Source organism: Belonocnema kinseyi, chromosome 2 (genome assembly GCF_010883055.1).
Source record: "Belonocnema kinseyi isolate 2016_QV_RU_SX_M_011 chromosome 2, B_treatae_v1, whole genome shotgun sequence".
NCBI lineage: Eukaryota > Metazoa > Arthropoda > Insecta > Hymenoptera > Cynipidae > Belonocnema > Belonocnema kinseyi.
In genome coordinates, this window is record NC_046658.1 from 92,906,644 (window position 1) to 92,928,613 (window position 21,970).

At 36.1% G+C, this 21,970-nt stretch overlaps 1 protein-coding gene across 5 annotated transcripts in view; it reads left to right on the top strand.

The window, feature by feature from the left end:
- Nucleotides 1–21,970, top strand: part of LOC117167552 (prodigiosin synthesizing transferase PigC-like) — a 50,999-nt gene that overhangs the window by 16,385 nt on the left and 12,644 nt on the right. For all 5 annotated transcript variants that reach the window (XM_033352571.1, XM_033352572.1, XM_033352570.1 and 2 more), the window contains 6 exons: nucleotides 6,541–6,686; nucleotides 6,756–7,034; nucleotides 10,647–10,797; nucleotides 12,126–12,683; nucleotides 17,557–17,859; nucleotides 21,438–21,827. In XM_033352571.1, coding sequence (XP_033208462.1) covers nucleotides 6,541–6,686; nucleotides 6,756–7,034; nucleotides 10,647–10,797; nucleotides 12,126–12,683; nucleotides 17,557–17,859; nucleotides 21,438–21,827 — 1,827 coding nt within the window. The remainder of the gene's footprint in view (nucleotides 1–6,540; nucleotides 6,687–6,755; nucleotides 7,035–10,646; nucleotides 10,798–12,125; nucleotides 12,684–17,556; nucleotides 17,860–21,437; nucleotides 21,828–21,970) is intronic.

The window sequence follows — 21,970 nt, forward strand, 5'->3', positions numbered from 1 at the left end:
GCTCATAGCTGAAACTGAGGCGTATTTTGGAGACCTTCCGATCGAGTACTTTTCGGACGGTTTCAAAAAGTTAGAAAATCGTTGGACTCGCTGTATCGACCTCAAAGGAGAGTATGTTGAAAAATAAAACCAACTTTGGCCAAAAACACGTCTTCGTGTTTCATTTTTCAGGGACTTATCAGACTGCCTAGTATATCTGGGGGTTTTTGTGATACGACTGAGAAATTTATTTTGTATGATTTGAATGTGATTGATATTACTTTTTGACGCACCTCCTCATATTGTACATGCATAAGTTGTGATTGGTCGGATAAATATTTTGTAGATTAGGAGTCCGTATTCGGGTTATAGACTCGAGTGTCTATTAATAATGGGTTTTAAGCGCGAGAGAACCCCGAGAGCTTTCCCTTTAGTTTCATAGATATGTTGCTTCCAATTAAGACGTTTATGAAGTTTACCCCATAGGTATTTTACGGAATTTTTCCATTCCATTGGTTCGTTAAACATTTTGGGTGGATAATTTTAACTGGTCTTCTGACTGACAAAAGAATTGATTCTGACTTTGTTATGTTTATTTTTATTCTCCATAGTTTAGCCCGAGCCTCGATGACTTCAAGAGCTTTGTTAAGTAGTTTTAAAATTTTTGTAACGGATCAGGATGAAGTGAATAACGTGGTGTCATCTGCATATAGTCCGATTGAAACTTCGGGGACCTCAGGGATGTCGTTTACATAGATAATAAAGAAAACCGGTCCTAGAATACTGCGTTGGGGCACACCCGCTCGGATGTGTTTCTCTTTTGAGAGTTTCTGGACAATTTTGACTAAGAATTTTCTGTTAGAAAGATAAGAGTTTATAAAGAGAATGAGCCTTCTTGGGAAATTGTAATTTATTAGTTTTTTGAGCAGTCCTACATGCATCATGTGCTGCGTAGAGTGACCTTTTCTGAAACCGCATTGTTGCGGTTTAAGAATGCTGTTTTTCTCGAGGTGAAAGTTTACGCGAGTGAGTATTATTTTTTCAAAGATTTTGCTTATTGTATTGAGAAGACTAATGGGCCTGTAGCTGGTTGGATGATATGGATCCTTGCCTTTTGTCTGAATAACTAAACGTGAGCTATTTTCCAAGATTCAGGGAAGTAGCTTAGTTGAATACAGGCATTGAAGATAAGAGCAAGGTGTTTTAGGCAAGAGATGGGAAGCTTTTTGAGGACTAGATTTGTAATTGAATCGGGGCCTGGAGCCTCTTTATTCCTAGTATTTTTTATTTGCTTGGTTAGTTCCTTATGGGTTATTTTCTTGAATTTATCAGTGCTTGAAATTTTCAGAAATTCGGAAACAATTTTTTCACATTTCGCAATGTGCTGAGAATTGGATGGCTCATCATGTGGACCGAAGTTACTTTCATAATTTTCCGTTAGGAGATTTGCTTTATCGATGGGAGAGAGTGCGAACGTTTGATCTGGATTTTTGAGAGGGGCAATATTAGTTCGCGGTTTTGTTAGAGCTTTAGTCATACGATATATAGTTATCCTTGATTTGAAGTTTACCGACTTCTTTATTCCAATTTTTGCATCTGTGCTCTTGAACTTTAATTGAAATAGTTTTCCGAAGGTGTTTAATGACATTTTCAAGGATACAGCTTTTAGTTCTTTGATGCGTTCGGCAGGGTTTATTGCGAGTGTGGATAAGGTCTTCAATCTCGGGGCTGAGTGGTGGATCGTATTTGTTAATGTTGGTCTGAGGGACTGAAGTGTGAATGGCAGTTTTTATACTAGAGGTAAGATTAGTTATGACTTCGTCGATGTGGCTAGCGTTTGTTATGGAGGGTTCAAAATTAACAAGTGTTTCTAGCGTCCAGTTGAATGTTTGCCAATTAGCTTTTGCAAAGCCATTAGCTTTTGCAAAATTATAGCCAGGCGTAACCGGAGCTTTTTCGCAGTTTGTAAAAAGGCCTTTACAAAGTACCCGTAAAGACCCCATTGGGTCCTCATTCGGTTCCTTTTTAAAAAACTCGAAAAAAACAGCAAAATCAACTTTTAAATTATTGAAATTTGGATTCTACGTTAAAATTCCTTATAGAAGGTCACGGAATAATCGCAATAGTTTTTTTTATAACGGTAAAAGGTTTATAAAAATAAAAGACGTATAACGCCTGTTGATTGCTACTTAGGCGATGCGTTTGAAGTGTAGCAGTCAACAGGCGTTACACGTCTTACATTTTTTTTTAACTTTTTACCTTTGCAAAAAAACTATTGCGATTATTCCGTGACCTTCTATAGAGAATTTTAACGTAGAATTCGAATTTAAACCATTTAAAAGTTTATTTTGCTTTTTATCGAGTTTATTAAAAAGAACCGAATGGGGACCCAATGGGATCTTTACGGGTACTTTGTAGAGGCTCCATTTAGTTCCTTCGGTCCGCCAGGGTAATTCGTTAATGGTGAAAGTGTCATGAGTATAGAAATTATTTTTGGTAATTGCAAAGTCAATAAGGTCAGATTTATGTTTGGTGTTGTGAGGGTAAAAAGTATGCGAATCTGGTGCTGAAACTGAGAGACTCTTATCATTGATAAATTGAAATAATTGTGTTCTAATTTTGTTAGTTTTTCTGCTATTCCAAGCTAAGTGTTTGGCATTTAGGTTCTCTGCAGCTATTACCGAGGGTGCAAGTTTAAGTATTTTTCTGTAATCATTTTTTGTAAATTTGCGGGAGGGAGTCTGGTAGAGCGAGACGATGGCGTACGGTTTCCCGTGAATTTTTATTTGTATATCCGTAGCTTCAAGGGCTTCAATTTCAGAAATTATCAGTTCGTGGTGCTCACTATTTTCTTGAATTAAGATCGCAGTGCCTCTATTAGTGTTATTTCGATATCATTTGTAGCCGCGAACTAGATTCATATTTATGGTTTCACGAAGTAAAGTTTCATTTATCAAGCAAATTGTTATTTTATTTTTCTAGAGGTATGTGGCTAATTTATGCCTTTTTTAAGGATACCTTGAGCATTCCAAAAAATTATTTTCAGAATATTGTTATTGAAGATGGCCATTTTCGATAGAAAGTGAAAGTATATTACTTATAATCTCTGCGGTTGAATTTATAGCTTCGGTAATATTTATTTTTCCTCCCATAATATCAGTGGTTAAGGTTGTTGCTCTTTTTAATAGATTTACAAGATTAAATTTGATATCCTGAGAGGGAGTATTTTTGGTAGGAACAACAGTTGGAGTAGTTTTAATTTGTGGGCATAGAATTTTCTTGGCGATAGGTGGCTTAGCACGTGTGCTACTAATTCCCCTTGTTTGAGATGGTTTCACAGTTTGAGGTTTGATCGCATGCACTTCTGAAGTTGATGCGACGGCAGCGCTGTATAGTTTTAATTTTTACTGTGACTGAACAGTGACTGGTGGGGTGTATTCGCGAGTAGGATTTTCATTCGGTACTGTATGTACAGCTACTTTATTAGGAGACATGATGAAATCTTTGGCACTTAAAGCCCTGGGAAGTTTCCTCAGGTTTAACATAGTGTTCGAATTTTTTTTTGATACATGCAATAGATTGCAAGTTAAGAAGTTCTTTTGCTTTAGGGGTATTCGGGACCGTTACCAAAAGCATTGGTATTGCTTTCTTGGTTTGTCGGTTTCTCATGCGAGCAACCGACGTAATAGTGAACCCTTCCTCTTGGAGTTCGGAGTGCACTAAGTCCTCCGGGTACACGATGAGGATATTCCTGATAACTAGTTTGATAGGTGGATAGTCAATGCTTTTATATAAATAATATTAGAAGCCCTGCTGCTCTAGATTTGTAATGATTTTTCGATAGTCTTCAATAAAAGACACGCGAACGGAATAGACATCTGATCTGAGATTATACACTATTGGTTTAAATTGAACTGAATTTTTTAAAAGTTTATGCAGTACAGTATAGAGGTTATTAGCCTCGCCTACAATAATATTTATTGGGGGTATTTTTTCCGGTCTTTTGGTTGTTTTTTTATTATTGTCATGTCGCGTGTCATTGACTTCTTTGGGGTTAGTTGGTGCCGCGCTTACGTCTGACGTTCTCGACGTCTTACTGCTTCCTCTGATTGAGGTGGCCGAGGATTGCCCACTGTGAACGCTATCCGAAGAGTTAACGGATTCTTTAGCGAGCTTTCGCTTTTTGCTCCTCGAAGTGTAAACGGAGAATTCGCTTCCTGCTTCTTCAGTATCCATCTTTGTGATGGCCAATTTGCAGGGACTGCTACTTCCTGCTGTGCAGGAAACTAAGTTCGTGCTCTGTGATGCGCCTGATGGACTAGAATCTATGAATCCATCATGAGCACCTCGCTAATTTTGGAAAACTATTCACGACAAACTCTCATTCGAACATTCATCCATTCCATTCATTCGTCTTCAATCCGACTTAGAGCCACTGTAGCGGCAGCGTGTCATTTTATGCGGGCGCGCGCCAGTCCTCCCACTCTACTGACCGAACGGTCCTTCCCACTCTGCACGGAAATCGAGGAGCGGGGGCGTCATCGTTGGGCCTCCCACTCCTCGATGACGGTTCAATCGGGGGAACGCTTGTCGGAGGTTGGCGCGCTTTTTCTCGAATTGCGTGGTTGGCTGAATGTTTCGCAAGCGCGCGATCAGTCTCTTAAATTGCGCGGGTTGGCAGGATATTTCGGACGTGCGCGATTTGCCTCTCTCTTTCTTGGACCGGCATTATATTTAATCTTAACCTAAGGTTAATCTTACTTCCTAATATATTTCCACTGAAGAGCGTGCATATCGATTGCGTGTAAATAATCCTGAACATATAAACATACATCACAATCAGCATACCTACATATATGATTTAAAAAATATATAATACATATATAACTTATAAGCAGTATATACGATTATACGTGAATATATATATATATATATAAATAAGTATACACATACACGCACTTCCTTACATTCATACATACACCTACCCTCACATATGCATATCCCTAGCGACTATGATAATTTGGGTAAAGTGATTGATGATAAAATAACAATGGTAAAAATATAAAATGATCTTCATATCAAAACTGGTTCGTTTGAATTGGTCCTATTGCTATTATGTTACAAAATAATACGAAAATTGGGGAACGCGCGAGTCGACACAAAGAGTCGGCCCTATTACGACGTTTGAGAAAAGAAAACCAAAGCTCGTCGAGGTGAGTGTTGGGAATTCCGATCTGTTAAAATTATTACTTATCAATGGAAAATCTCAAGTGATGATTACGGAAGTTCTGAATTCTCAGCTCTCCCATTTTTATACATCTGTGGTGTATATCACCTTTTTTATCAACAATTGAAGGTTAGCAATATAGAACTAGATAAACAACAAAATAATTGTATTAGGCTCGGCTGTGGATTGCGATAAAAATTTAAACTTTAGTTTAAAAATAAAATAAAATTGCACTTCCGAGATGCTAAGTTTCTAAATTCGGATAAATAAAGTTTGATGTAAAAGATTAAGCAAATTGCGAGAAAATTGATTGAGAATTTTGAGATTAAAATTTCATGGGTTTTAAAAATCGTATTTGGATCTCGATTAAAAAATGATTGAAGATTTGTTTGCAACAATAAAAACTTACTCCCGATGTATAATAAGGATATGCTGAATGAGGAAATAAACGCTTTATTAAGAAAAAAATCTGTTCCGAGAAAATCGAAGTTGGAAATAGCAATATCACAAAAAAATGAAATAATGGTTTGAAAAAATCCCTTTAACACGATGTGTATTTCATTTTGTGAGATATATATATGGAATAAATCCATTTTCGATAAAATTGGCTTTTTTTCTTTTTTTTACCCTTCCCCTTATTTCTCCTCTCATTCCACCCTGATTTCTTGGCAGTGCCCTTTCCCTAATTTTCCTGCTCCCCCTTACCTCATTTCTCCTCATTTCTCCAACTTTCTTAATGTAGAAAAAGCAATAATTTAAAAAAATCAAATTCTATTAATGCGTTTAATCTAGCAATTATTATAGTTATTAAACCAATATATAGAATTCTTAAGTTTATATTATTTAATAAAAAAAGTGTAGAAGGGGAAGTAATGCGAAATAGAGAAGGGAATTTTGAGAAAGGAAATAGCTGATGTAGGGAAAATAGGGTGAGGGTAGTGATTGGAATTAAGGGTTGTGGGATAAGAGAGGGATGGGTTGAGTGGTGATGAAAGGGAAATTATGGGCGGGGAAGTAAGGGGAAATAGAAGAGAAGTAGAGGATATGAGGGGGGCTAGTATGTTAGGCCGAGTGAGTAGTGGAGGGGAAGTGATGGCTGGGGAATGTAAGTAGCGGATGGTGGTTGTTACTGTGAAAATGAGGTGAACTGGAGGTAGAGGATGCAGAAGTTGGGGAAGGGAGGGGCAGCAAAGGTTGAAGTGTGGGCAGGAGAAGTATCGGGAGCAGGAAGATTATAGGTGGGAAATTATGAAAAGAGGATGTTTGAACAAGTTAATTAACGTCTTGATAGGTTACGAAACCTTTTGTTTATATTGAAATTTTTGAAATTACAGTTTTCTGTGCCACAAGGCTTTTGCATAACAGCTCCTGCACTAAAGTACCAAATCGATTCGTGTGAGAATTTGTCACAAGCTATTGATGACCTTGAAAAATTGCACATCAATCAAAAGACTGAAGTTTTGAAAAATTATTGCGAAAGGTGAGGATTAAATTAATTTTGTTGAAGATTATATCGCCGAACTAATTTGATATGAAATTTATATTTCAGAATTGTTTCGTTATTGGAAAGTACATCTATAATTGCGCCAGTACGAGAAACAATATTGAAAGCTTTAAAGGATTTGGAAGAGGATGAGAAATTGAAGAATTCAAAGGAAAATTCAGTACGTTTTGCTGTTCGATCAAGTGCAGTCGGGGAAGACAGTGAAGAAACTTCAGCCGCTGGTCAAAATTCGACTTTTCTTGGAATTCAGGGTGCAGAAAATATTTTGAAATATGTTGCACATTGTTGGGCGAGTCTTTACACTTACCAGAGTGTTGAATACAGGTAGAAAAGCTCATTTTTAATTAATAATTTTCAGTTTTGTACATTTACACACACATATATGATTAAAAGTTTGTCATTAGGACAACCGCAGGATTTCACCGGGAGAGGGTGCTAATCTGAAAAACTACACCCGATCTCAGCGAAATTGCGGTATAATTTCAGCCATAACCACATGTAACGACCGTGAGATAGGTGGTTACAGTCTGTGACGGAATCAATACGACAATCCGGCAAAAGTTTCGTGCACCTTGTGGAAACGGAGTGACCCAAGGACGACCGCCTTCTGCATTTTTCCTGCAAGTGTTTTAGCATATTGTTAAAACGCAGGGATGCGGCACTTCTCATTCTCGTCAATTAAATTTATTTCCGTAGGAGCATTTAGAGTAGCAATATTAACGTTAATGGCGTAAGAGTGACGGAGATGGTAATTAAGTACTCTCAGTGTCGCATTATGTTTTTGGATGTAGGTCGTTCCCACATGAGTTGGACAACTAGATAGTATGTGTGCTAGATACTCAGGGTGTGCATAGCACGCCCTGAAGCTATCATCGGGATTGTATTGGCTCAAAATGTGGCGAGGGTATGTTAAGGTGGAAATGACACCGTATTAACATGCCAAAATGAAACCCTCTGTACCAGTCTTCAATACGGTGATTTAAGGAAAGCAAAAGCTGGCTCACATGACATTGACTGATCCTCCACATGTCTGTACAAGATGCCGTGCATCCTCTTATCGAGGAGCTGCTCACGGAAGTTTTTCTTCCATGCTTTCTTAATCCGGACTTTCAGGAGTGAATACTCCAGATTAATAAGATTTAATACATTATGCTTACCCCTAATACTGAAATTAAGTCCGATTGTTTCAACAGCCTTCTCCGCTGCTTTGTACAGAAAAGCTCCTTTGCCCACTTCTTTGTGCTTCCTGATTATTTTAAGAAGAGTGTTTCTTCCATTTGCGACTCTATGGGCTGTACCCAGAATAATCCCGTTGTGCAGACATTCAAGATTAAATATTCCGCGACCATCTTGAAGGCGTGACATGCGGAGTCGCGGAACAGAAGACTTTAGACGCATGCTTCTGTTCATGTGCATAACCTTTCGTGTCCCGATATCAAGGGATCTGAGCTCGTTCTTCATCTATGGAACTGCTCCAAATGAATAGCATACTACCGGGACGGCAAGCATGTTCGTTGCAGATACTTTGTTTCTCACCGACAGTTCGAAAGACCAAATCTGCCGGATGAGACGTTTGTATTTGCTTCGGAGAGTATCCTTTATAGATGTCACATTCTAAATACGGCTCTGTAGCATGCCTAGGTATGTATAAGTCTCTCCAGCGCAAAGGTGTCATATAGCGCTTCAATCGAAAGGCTCAGGGTCTTAAGGGATGCCATTAAGTTTTCCTAGCTTCAAATATACCTTGGCGTATTTGTCTAACACAAATTCCATTCCTATTTCCTTAGTGTACTTTTCGACAATCTCTAGAGCTAGGTGTAGTTGCTCTTTGTTTTTAGCATAGCTCTTAAGATCATCCATGTAAAACACATAAGTGACCTTGTACTTTCGATTTGCAGGCTAGCCGCAAAAGTTCTCCTGGAAATGGCAAAGTGCTAGAGATAGTTGCAATAATGTAAGTCAAAATAGGAGTGGGCGTTTATGGAAGGTCGAATCGAAAGCTTTCCGGTAATCAATCCAGGCCATCGATAGATCACGCTGGTAGGATGCTGCATCTTTGCAGACACATCTATCGATGAGCAGGTTCTCCCGAAATCCTGCTACGCCGTTCTTTGAGCCATTCAGTTGTTCATACATTTCTTGCTACACAGGTCCGATTGTCTGAACAATGCTATCATTGAGGGTAGCTGTGAATATCTTATACAGTGAGTTCAGACAAGTGATTGACCTGTAATTCTTCGGGTCAGCTAAATTGCCAATTTTCGGCAGGAGTAATGTGCGCCCTTCCAATAGCGATGGAAGGGCGCGAACCAACGATGGAATTGGTTTCCTCCAACGGTGGAAGGGTGGGCATTCTACCTCAGGTATTATGAGGGAATCACACAGCTCCTTGAAGCTTCGACCTCCTCTGGTTTGGGCGATTGGTCGACAGTAACTGGAGGGTCTTGGAAGAGTCAAGATGGGTCAGAGAGAAACTGTTGTTTTTCTCTGACCAACCTCTCTCGCCAGATGTTATGTAATCATTCACACACTGAATGCGGGACGCGTACTTTCTTGTTCAGCCTATCTTTATGGCGTGTTCATGCATTAGCCTTTTGGTCTTATAATCAACCGTTGGTTTTTTTACGGTTCCCGTTGGCCAAAGGTATGCCTGCATTATACACATAACAATTGATAGTCCAGAGGGTAGATTCTTCGGAAAAATGTCCACGAAGGTCGTCATCCATTTCAGCCAGATCTTTAGGCTTGAGAGAAACCTGCGTGTTGATGTTTCTCCGGGTCATAAAGCATCGCTGTTCCTCTATCGGCTGCCTGCCCCCATCTCTTTCTCTGTTTCCGGCTTGTTCTGGCTGTGGTAGAGTAGGCGCTTCGCTTACATAGTCCCTTTTTTGGAGTAGTTCGGCATGCTTTCGCAGACATTGATGTGAAAAGTGCGATAGCTCTGGGTGTTTCTCGCACTACAGAGCATGCAGTCGTGCCATGTAACCCTCTCGTTTAGGGGACATTCTCGCATCGTAGCACTCTAGCAGGTCCTGAAATTGTCGCTTCGTCCACCTAAAAGCCCCGAGATTCCGCCGATTCATTGCATTGACTCTATCTTGATTGGCTCCCCTAGCTCCGGAGTGGTCGACATTGTTGGCCGACCCATTGGCGGGAGCCCTGCGCGTTCTATTTCTTTGAACCGCACTTACTACAACTATGTTTGGTGGATCATTGTTGTTTCCACGAGAAGCTAGGGAAAGGGATTCGCCCATCCTTGTAAAGCCCCGCATGCAAGGATAAGGCTGCGTACTCTGAGAGTTCAGCAGAAGCCCTTGGTACAGGGACTCTCTATCCGCAACCCGATGACGCGTTGGGTGGCCCTTCTGTTTGATTCTAGAGGAGTCAAACCCCAAAAGAATGGCTCTCCAGGTCATAGCCTCGGGCAGAAACCCTTATAGTTTCGTCTGTCCTTCTTTTTTCCAAGAAGCAGGGGGAATGGGAACTTCCAAGACACAACTTGCAACTCATAACTCAAGAGATGGAGGGGAAGTGAGGGGAAATAAGGGGTGGGGAACTAGAAGAAGTGAGGGGAGATGATGAGACGGAAATTAAGGTACATTATGATAGGGGAACTAGGGACAGTGGCGGTAAATGAAAAAAAGGGTATGTAAAGGAAGTGAGTGAAGCGGAAATAGGTGAAATGAGGAGGGTATAGAAACTGAGGGGAAAAGTGGGGAACATGTGGAGAGGGGAAAGTATTTGAGGAAGAAATTGGAGAAGGGAGTGGAAGCGAAAGTGGAGAGGTAAAGTAGGGAAATCTATGGTTAGTAGAGGAAGGAAACTATAGGAGGGAAAGTTTTGAACGACGTATTACAAATCTTAATTGGCTGCGAAACCCTGTTTTGTAGGTACATGGTGTCTACTTTGACTAATTCAAACAAACATATTTTATAGAAGGAGACAAGGATTGCCTATAAAAGCCTCTATGGGAGTTTGTGTCCAAAAAATGGTGAATGCCGAAGTAGCAGGTGTGATGTTCACCAGACATCCAACAACAGGCGATCCAAGAAAGATTCTAATCACTTCAAATTATGGCCTTGGCGAGGTAATATTTCGAAAATTAAATCTCATTTCCAAAATATTAAATATTTTTCTACAGAGCGGCCGCAGTTTTTAGAAACCCTGGAAATAGTTTTAAGGGATTTCAAAAGATGTCCAAGTATTATAAGTATTTAAAACGATTCCAACGATTTTTAAATAGATTTAAGTAATTTTATGCTATTCCAACATGACAAGAAATTTTCAATAGATTTCAATATTTTTAACATTTAAAAATTTGTTTTTAAGAATTTGAAATACTTTAGGGCAATTTCAAAAATTCCAAGTAGTTTTCACGATCTTTGAAAAATTGCAAGAGATTTTAAAAGACTGTCAAGGATTTCAAATATTTTAGAGTATTAAAAAACATTCCATATTATTTTCAATTCATTTTAATAATTTGATGGAGTTTCAAAAGATATGTCATACTTTGGGATATTGTAAAAGATATCAAGGCGATTTCAAAAGTTTTTAAAAGTTTTAAGGGATCTCAAAATAGTTCAAAGGATTTGAAATATTTTAGGCATTTAAAAATATTACAAGAAATTTTACTTTTATTTCAATATTGTAAAGGGATTTCAAAGGATTTGAAATAATCTAGGGTATTTTTTAAAAGTCTAAGGAATTTTGATGATTTTTTAGAAATTACAAGGAATTTCAAAGGATTAAAGTTTACTGCAAATGTTTATGAAAATATTCGAACATTTTCGCATTTCCAAGTAAATTTGGCTATATTTGATTCTATATTATATAATGATAAATATATAAATTCGGATTCTAGGTTAAATTTGCCATTAAAATGTCACGAAGTAATTGCAATAATTTTTTTGCAGCGTTAAAAATTTAAAAAAATGTCATAACAACTGCTGATTGCGTCTAAAAGCGCATCAATAGTCGCTTAAGTAGTACGCTGCTACTGAAAGAAGATGCATTTGAAGTCGCCTTTAACCTGTGTTAATGACAGGTATTGTATTTTTTTTATTTTTCAACGCTGCAAGAAAAAAAAACGATTACAACTATCGTAGCGTATCCTTTCCATTCTTTCGGTCCATCAGGGCTGCGATTGCTGCACACTTTTTCGAGTTTATATATATTTTTTAATACATGATTAAATACAAATAAACCAAATTTAATGTGAAAAAGATCAAAAGAGCCTTGAGTTTAATTTGCAATTGTGAACAGACGCGAAAAAGGATGAAAATATGCCCTATCTTAACTAACGAAATGTTCACTAGGTGGTCAATTTACGGTTACGCAATTGCGTAACCGTGTTCCGTTCATCAGGTGATCTAGGAAAACGTTCTAACACTCTTATGTGCTAATTTTTCGTTTCAGACAGTAGTTTCAGCAATGGTGGAACCAGACACAATAATATTTGAAAGGGACTGGAATGATACTTTAACAATCAAGAGTATTGCAGTAGGAAAAAGATTTCAAAAGATTACAATGACCGAAAATTCCGGAACTGGTCTCATTGAACTCACTGAAGAGGAAATTAATAAAAGCTCTCTTTCAAATCAGATCGCCCTCAATTTAGCTAAAGTTGGAATACAGTTGGAAAATATATTCCAGAGTTCTCGAGATATTGAATGGGCTATTGTCGGAGATAAAATATTTCTACTTCAATCTCGTCCCATCACTTCTCTTGATAACTGGACCGATTTTGAATTGACACACGAGTTGGATTCAATAGTCCCGGTTGAAAATGATATTCTTACATTTGCAAACGTTGGCGAAGTTCTTCCTGGAGTCTTATCAACTTTGACACTCAGCACTTTCGTCGTTTATTTGAATGGTGTCGTTAACGGAAATTTCAACAAGCCTTCCATTATTCCCTACATTGAACATAACATTCATATTTCTTCTATGAGAATCACCCTGAATTATATGAATGTGGGTATTGATTTTATAAAGTAAATATTCTTTATTTCTCTCACAGCACTTGGATATACCGGAATATCCAATTTCATCCTATCTTAAGGATAAACCGTCGGATACCTTGCAAGGCTGAAAATAGGATATCACAGAGATATCTCTAGGATATCCGGGATGTTTATTAGACATTTCTGATGTATTCAAATGTCTTAAGTGGGATACTAAAATTTTTCATAGATCCCCCTCACAGCAATAGGATATACCGGGATGTTCCATTTGATTCTATTTAGCTCCCAGGTTGTCCCAAGTATAACCCGTCGGATTTCCCGCAAGGCAGAAATCTGGATATCCCTAGACTATCCAGGATATTCTTGGGATATCCTGGGGATATCCCTGGTATATCAAAATATCCGTCTTCTGGGATTTCGGAAGGGTTATCCCTGGGATATCCCTGGGACAACTTAGGAGATAAGTGGGATTGAATGGGATATCCTGGTATATCCTATTGCTGTGAGTGCCGGCTTGGGACATTTAAATATTCCACAAACGTCCCATAGATATCACGGATATCCCAATTTCCGCATTGCAGGTTATCCCAGGAATAACCCGTCGGATATCCTGCAAGGCAGATATATTCAAATGCCCTAAGTAGGGTACTAAAATTGTAATACATTGCAAGATTTTATTATCCCAGTAACGTTCAATAGATATCCCGCATATCCTGGCGATATCCATGGGGTATGCCAATTTTTCTTTAAAAGACATCCGTCCGACCATTTCTGAGATGTCTAAAGGATATGCGACGAGTTATCCCTGAGATATCCCCAGATTTACCGAGATGTCTATGGGACGTTCTTGAAATATTCAAATGCCCCAAGTGTGACATATAAGAATGTTGATATATTAGGATATTTTAATATCCCAGAAACGTCCCATCGACATCCCGGATATTCTAGGGATATCCCTGATATATTCCAATTTGTTCTTTGCAAGATATCTGAGAGGTTCTACCTGGGATTTCCCCAGTATAGCCGTGATGTCTATGAAACTTTTCTGGAATGTTCAGATGTCCCAAGCAGGATATAAGAAAAATTGTAATATCCTATTTGGTATATTTTAATATCCTAAAAACGTCTCATAGACATTCCAGATATCTTAGGTATGTTCTAGTTTCCACTTTGCAAGATATCTAACGGGTTATTCATGGGATATCTCCAGGATATCCGGCGTTTTAACCCTGGGATATCATCAGGATATTTGAATTTAAATATTTTTGAATATTTGAATTATTTGAATATCTTTAAATATTTGAATGATTTGAATAATTCTAAATATTTTAATGGCCCAGAAATTTCCTCTAGATATCTCAAATATCCTGGGGCTGCCTTAATTTTCTGTTTGCAAGATATTCGACGGGTTATTCCGGCGATATCTCCAGGATATCCAGCGGGTTATCCCTGGGATATCCTCCGGATATCCGGGATGTCTATGGCACGCTTCTGGAATGTTTAAATATTCGGGACATCTGAATATTCCAAGAGCGTCGAATGGACATTCGGATATCCTGGGGATATCCCAATTGCCTCTTTGCAATGTATCCCAAGGATTATTTCTGGGATATCGCCAGGATACCCAAGAAACTTCTCATAGACCTTTCGGATATCTTGGGGATATCCTTGTTTCCACTTTACAAGATATCTTCCGGGTTATTCCTGATATATCTCTAGGATATTCGATGATTTCTCTCTGTGATATCTCCAGGATATCCGGTATGTCTATGATACATTTCTGGAACATTTCTGGGATATTCAAATGTCCCAAGTGGGATATTGGAATTTGTTATATATCCTATTTAGGACACCGAAATTATCCATGAGCGTCCCATAGACATCCCGGATAGCCTGGAGATATCCCAATGTCCACATTAAAAGATATCCGATGTGTTATTTCTGGGATATCTCCAGGTTACTCGAAGGGTTATCCCTGTGCTATTCCCAGGACATCCGGAATGTCTATGGGACGTTTCTAGAATCTTCAAATTCCCCCAGTAGGACATTCAAAACTTTTCATATATCCTGCTTGAGACACTTGAATTTCCCAGAAACGCCCCATAGACATCCTGGATATCCTAAGGATATCCTTGGGATTTCAAAATTTCCACCTTGTAGAATATCCGAGGTCTTTCCCTAGGTTATCCCTAGAATAATCTCGGAGAAAAATGGGATCTAGTGGTATATACCATAGTCTATCCTACTTCTGTGAGGATTCTCAAATGAATAAGGGGCTGTTCAAAAATCACATGTAAAGTGACCGGTTGGCTTTATCGGGAAATCATGATATTATCCTATTTCTCATTTCCTTCATTTATTTCCACCACCTCTAACAGGTTTAACTTAAGGCGGGTTATTTAAAAACCAGGGTTCCTACCAAATACTAATTTTGAAATTCCCTAAATTTCCCTAACTTTTCCTGGACCGTGCTATACAATTTTCTTTTCGTATTAAATTTTTTACTAAATAAATATTCATTTAACCTAAAATATACATTTTTAACCAATGAGATTAATTGTCTATATAAAATCCTGATCGAGAAGATTTTTCCCGAGGGTGCATTTACTGCCCGAGAGTCCTGTGTTGCATATAGTGCTTTATTCCTCTTTCGACCATGGCCACCTTTTGGCCCTGAAAAGCGGGACGGACTTATTTTTCTATAGCTTTGTTCCCCGCTGGAATTTTTAACGAATAATTTTTACTTTCGCTCCGAAAATTTCAGTTTCGCCACGAAAATTTTACTTTCGCCCCGCTAATTTTACTTTCGCCCCACAAATGCGATTTGCGCAACATATATGCTACTTTCACGTCTATTTTCAGGGGCAAAAGGTGGCCATTTCGGTCAAGTGTGCAATAAAGACATATTTTTAACAAAATAGATGAATTTTCAACAAGATATTAAATTTGTTACCAACGTAATGCATTCTCAACAAAAATGATGAGCCTTTAAGCAAAAAAATTTCTTCCGCAAAAAGACAAATTTTCAAACAATACATACTTTTTTAAATAAAAAAGATAACTTTTTAACCCGAAATGGAATAGTTATATTTTAATTTCAAAAATGCATTTTTAGAAAAAAATATTTCAACAAAATAGTGCAATTTTCAACCAAATAAATTAATTTACAACAAAATACAACCAAATAATAAAGTTTTCGACTAAAAAGTTGAATTTTCAAGAGTAGAGATTAATTTCCTGCCAAAAAAGATGAATTTTCAACAAAAAATAGGATACTTAAACTGTCAGTACAAAATTAATTTTTATACATGAAAAAAGGGAATTTTCAAGGAAATAAATTTCCAACTAAACGGTTTGATTTTTTACCAAAAATATCAATTTTCAACCGAAAATTTAATTTTCAACTAATTAGTTGAATTTTTACGTAAATTATATCATTTTCATGCAAAAAAATGAATTAGTTGAATTTTAAACTTAAAACTATTAGTCTTTAATCAAAAATGGAATAGTTAAACTTGAGGTTGAAAAAATAGGTTTTTAGTACAAATAAAATAAATTAGCAAAAAAATAGTTAATTTTTTGACTTGAATACATTTCTAACAAAATAGTTCATTTTTCAACCAAGTAGTTGAATTTTCAACCAAATAGTTGAATTTTCGACCAAATATTTTGATTCTCAGCTAAAAATGATTAATTTTAATCGCATAATGGAATAGTTATATTTTCAGTTAAACAAATTAATATTCAACCTATAATAAGAGAATACTTTCTTTAAAAAAAATTTTCAGTCTCGAACTAAAAAAATGAGTTTCAAATAAATTAGTTCAACTTTTAGCTAAATAGATGATTTTCAACCAAAAAAGATTACTTCTGAACCAAAAATAGAATAGTATATTTATCAGTTAAAAAGATTTAGCTTTGAACAAAAAATATTTGAATTCTCTTATTGGGTTCTATTAACTCAGTTCACATTTAATGGGGAAAAAATGAGAACATTACCCTACTTTCTCTCCCCGCTCTACAAGCTTTGCCCCCTATCATTTCCCTTAACTTTTTCACATTTAACTTCCCCTCTCCTCAATCCTCTACATTTCCCCTCACTTGCGCTACACCCTTAATTTCGTCTCACCCCCTTTAGTTCTGCTCCCTCATTTCTCCCACTTGTCATCCCCTCATTTCCCACCACTTTTACTGCTCCTACCCTCATGCACCTTCACGTCATCTATTTTCGATCTTTTCCCTTACTTTACCTCTCTTCCAATCTCTTTATTTTTCCTTACTATTCGCCCCTCGCTTCCTCTAGTTCTGCTACTCTCATTTCTCCCACTTATCCTCCCCTCATTTCTGCCACTTATCCTTCCCTCATTTCCCACCACTTCTACTGCCCCTAATCACATTTAACTTCACGTTAGCTACTTCCCCTCTCTTACTTTTTCTACCTCCACTCTTCTCCTTTCTTCCTCCTCTCTTTCCCTCTCTTTATTTTCCCTTACTTTTCCTCCCCTTACTTACCTTTTTTGGAAGAAAAGGACGCCCTTGATCGGAAGGACATCTGACTGAAGCTATACAAATTTCTACCCGGAGCTAACAAACCATACAAAATTATGATAAAATTTTAAAAAAGTATAAAGGGGAGAAAGTTTGTATTCAGATGCTTTGCTTGTAAAATAAAATCACTAATTTTTATTTTTTCAAGCATTTGAAAAAAAACTGTTTTTTAAATTTATATTTTTCGTTTGGGTTGTCAAATTCTGCATTACCTCCTCCCCCAGACTTCAAAAATCCTCACAAAACCTGTTAACCCCGCCCCCTGGAAGTTTGACGTAGTTTTTAAAAGGTCCCTCATCAGAAATGAACTATAGAATTTTCAATTGAATTTTTAGACAATGCTGGCAAAAATCGAAAAAGAATTACCTATAACGGTCAAAATAATCGACGTGGCTGTTTGTGGTCATGAAATAACAACACCAGAACTTTATGAACAAGCGAGAGAAAGAAATGGTACAAATAACTTCATAGAGTCGTTTTTATTTAAACTAGACATGGCCTTCGATATTTGGAATGGCGACAAAAAATTACAGGAAATATTTCAAGTTTTTAAGAATATCAAACTAGATCCGACTGAGTTTGATAGGCCTCTAAATATTTATCAAGCAATCGAAAATTCAATGGATCAACTAGAAGAGGTAAAAAATCAATATTCTGCTAATGAAGTTGTTGCATATTTTCAAATTTTTTTCCTAATGAAATTAAAAGAGCACTAAAAATTGACGGTAACTACTTGAAGATAAATTTTTTAAATTAGTTTACATTTTTTGTATGTTTAAAGAGTTTAAAAAAATTTTTGGCGGAAAGATAAGACATCCTGATTGGGCTAACCTCGAAAGCAAATAGGGCCGCGAGTTACTGGAGTAAACATAACCTATTTTTACGTTTATTATTTAAAACGTGTTGAAAAAAGATGAAGACGGATAAGAAAGGTGTTGAAAATGCTTAGACTTCAACTAAAACCGGGATTTATAAAGTGCAACAGTGCAAAATGCGCCAAAATTCGACACGTGGATATTCCACGAAGTACTTCGTGGGATATTCATAAATTTGTTCGTCAGCTCGATACTTCGTTGGTCAAAAGAGTAACTGCATATCATTATTCTGATTGGTTCAGCGTTTTGCAGGATATAGTGTTTCAAGCCAGAGAGTTGTTTGAATAGGGATTTCGATACTGTTTAAAAAGAAAAATTTTGTTTAGAAGTGAAGTCTTAAAGTTTTTTTTGTTGACATTTTTGTTCAAAGTTGTAGAATTTTATGCAGTACCTATGAAAAATCATATGACACAAAATGCATGCTACAACCCTATTTTATTAGATTAATATTCAGTGTGTCCAGCGAACCGGGAATACGAGAGAAGCGTGAATTTAGTGCGAATTGAAAAATACAGTTAAATGCTGGGAATTTAGGAAAAGATCCGAGAAATCTTTGGTCATAAATTTTTGTTTTTTATTTTTATTTTTTTTGCTTGTTCTCGGTTTATTCTTGAGAAGATTCAAAAGGATTTTTGAAAAGTTCAGATTTATCGAAAAAGAGTCTATAAAATTTTAAGAGAAATTTTTAATTTACAGGCTTGAATAAAATATTCATTTTCCAAATAACAATATTCTTATCGATTCAAAACTTCTAAAAAATTTTAATATACTTCAAATTGGTTTGAATTTTTCTAATAAAATTATAAAAATAATTGCCCTAAAATCTTGCAGGTTCTGTTTGTATAATTTTAAAATGTTTTGAAAGTTTTTAAAAATTTTCTTTTTAAATTATTATTTTTTTAAATAAAAATTCATAAAAAATTTTTCTAGTAATCTAAAGAATGTTTTTGATTCTTTAAAAACATTTTAAAACTTTTAAAAAGCTTCATTTTTTCGAAATTCGTATATAATAAACATAATACGATTGGTTTCTGTATATTGGTTGTCCAACTATGGTTTTACCAAGGACATTTTAAAATCTTTGAAATGTTTTGAAATCTTTTCAAATATTCTCTTGTATTAATACAAAATAAAGAGTCATTTAAAATTTGCCTAAGAATATAAAGAGAATTGTTTTATTTTCTTGAAGCCTTTCTTGGAATTCATTTATCAAACTAAAGAATGATTTAAATTTGTCCATGAATATTAAGAAAATAATATACTAATATGCTTTTATTGAAACTATTGAAAAGTCTTTAAAAGTTTCTAAATCTTTTTCGAGATCTTCAAAAATCAACATTTTGTTAAATTTTTTTTCAAACCTTCTCAATATTCCAATTACCTAATTTATTTATTTTTATTATTATTTAGAAGTTCTGAGAAGATTCAAAAAGCATTTCCGTAATATGTATGGGAAGATTTCAAATGACTTTTTTTTTGAAGAATGAATTTTAAGAATGGAGTGAAAAAGATTAAAAAACATTTTAAATCATTTTCTGAGATTTCGAAAAAAAATATAGAAGATTTTAAAGCAAGATGGTGCAATTTTGCAATATTACAAATTTTAGAAAAAAAATCAAATAAGTTTAAGAGATATATTTAGAAGTTTTCAAAAGATTCTAAAAAGTTTTAACTTGTAAGGATTTAAAAAAATGAACAAAAATGTAGATTTCTAAAAACAAGAAGCTTCTTAATATTTTTAAAAGTTTTAAGAGAATGAAAAAATGTTCTTCAGATTCCCAGGAAAAATTAAAATGATTTTTTATTTTGAAAACTTTATTTTAAGAGAATACTGAAAAATAATTTAAAATATTTTTAAAGAATTTGAAAATTTCCAAAGAAGAACCTTAAATATAAATAAACAATAATGAATTAAAAAGTATATATTTATCGAATATTAGTAAAATACTGCAACAAATTTTTATGTTAATTTACGAAAAAGATAACTTTCTTATCAGCACAAAGAGGGATATTATATTATCGAATATTATAATTATATATTACACAGCCCTACAAAAAAAAAATGTTCTGCAATCCAAGCTTAATCACCACACCCACAAATTTCTAAAGTTGCTGAATCCGAATCTGGGGTCAATTTGACCCAATCAGGTCAGGATATAGGCTAAGTGAAGGTCAAATTCAAGAAAACAATTGGATCCGAGAAAACCGATTAATCGGAGAAAACCTATACTCCCAGACATTTTGGGGTCGCTAAAACCACGCTTAGATTTTTTGGGGTCGCTAAATCCGAATATGGGATTACTTCGACTCAATTAGTTTGATCCCATAGTTTTCTTATTTTTGACCCAGGGATGATCTTCATTTCGACATAACCCACTTGATCTTGATCCTGTTCTAATGGGAATTAACTGACTCCGGATTCGGATTCAGCGACCCAAAATGCGTTTGAGAGAATCGGTTTACTCCGATCCAATGGTTTTCTTCGATTTAATGGTTTTTTTTTCATTTTTACCTGAAATTGACCTTGATCCTAACCTGATGGGGTCAAACTGACCCCGGATTCGGATTCAGTAACCTCAAAAACGTATAGGGATTGTGGGTTAGCTTGGGTTTAGACATTATTTTTTGTGGACTGTGTTACTATTAACTTTTTATCATTGCATTATATTATATTATTATATTATATATTCCTCTAAGCCACTGCAGCCAGGCACATACAACAGCTAGTGTTTTTCATCTACAGCAATAAAAAAAAACACTTAATTTTTAATTTCCAAACAGAACAACGAGAACATTTTTTGATATAATCTCTCTGTCCCGCCCGACTTAATTGCCTTTAGATTATGTGGTTAAAATATTACATCGTTTTAAGAACCTTAAAATATTTAGAAGAGAATAAAATATGAGCTTAGAAGTAATGAAGCGGACATTTTTGAAAAAATCCGAATTCTAAATATAGTCCAAAGATGGTCCTGATCGAAAATCCATCTTCAAAACTCGACTGTCCCAAAAACCAGCTGATATCGGAACATGGTTTTCTGCAGTTTTCCTTTCCCCGGGCCAAAATTTCAGGCATATTCGGGTAATTATAATAATGTCGGATGCAGTCGCGGGTTATCATCTGCGGCTAAAGGACTCAAATGATACTTTATCAGTGAGCATGACCCGTATATAGATGGAAACGGGTATGAGGACGAATCGTGAATCGACCTAAGAGAAATCCGGAAAAAAAGTTCATTCCAATCCGGGAAATCCGTGACTTTTTAAAGAAATCTTTAAACGAAATTTCCCTAGGCACCCTAATTAGAAGGTTTCAAGCATAATTTGTCAATTTTTCAAAGATTACAGATTGCCACAATATAATTTCAAGAATAAGTGTTTTCTGGGAAATTTTCCTCATTTCGGTTCTCACTGAAAACAGCGGCGATCTAACAGCTGAACATTATTCAGACATTGCTGTTTTGTTAAGTTCATGTAGCGACGTTATTAGTGCAGAAGTTCCAATAGCACTACGAAAAATTGCAAAATTTATCAAAGATACTGGAAGGGGAGAAGAATTTTCTCAAATTGATGCTGGGAATGTTGCTGAGTGGCTCAAAGAAAATTGCACAAAAGCTGCTGATTTATTAGAAAAGTTTTTGAAGCACCATGGACACAGAAGTATTAAAGAAATGGACTTCATTTCTGAAACTTGGAGTATGAAACCTGAAAAACTTTTTAGTGCTATACAGGTATGAATATGAATTAAAAATATTTTTTTTTCTTCAAAAACTATTGGTGGGTACCGAGGGGAAGTGATGGCAGGGAAACTTGTGAAAATGTGGGAAGAGAAAGTAGGGGAAGTAGGATACGCGGGAATTGAGGGGGGGGGGGG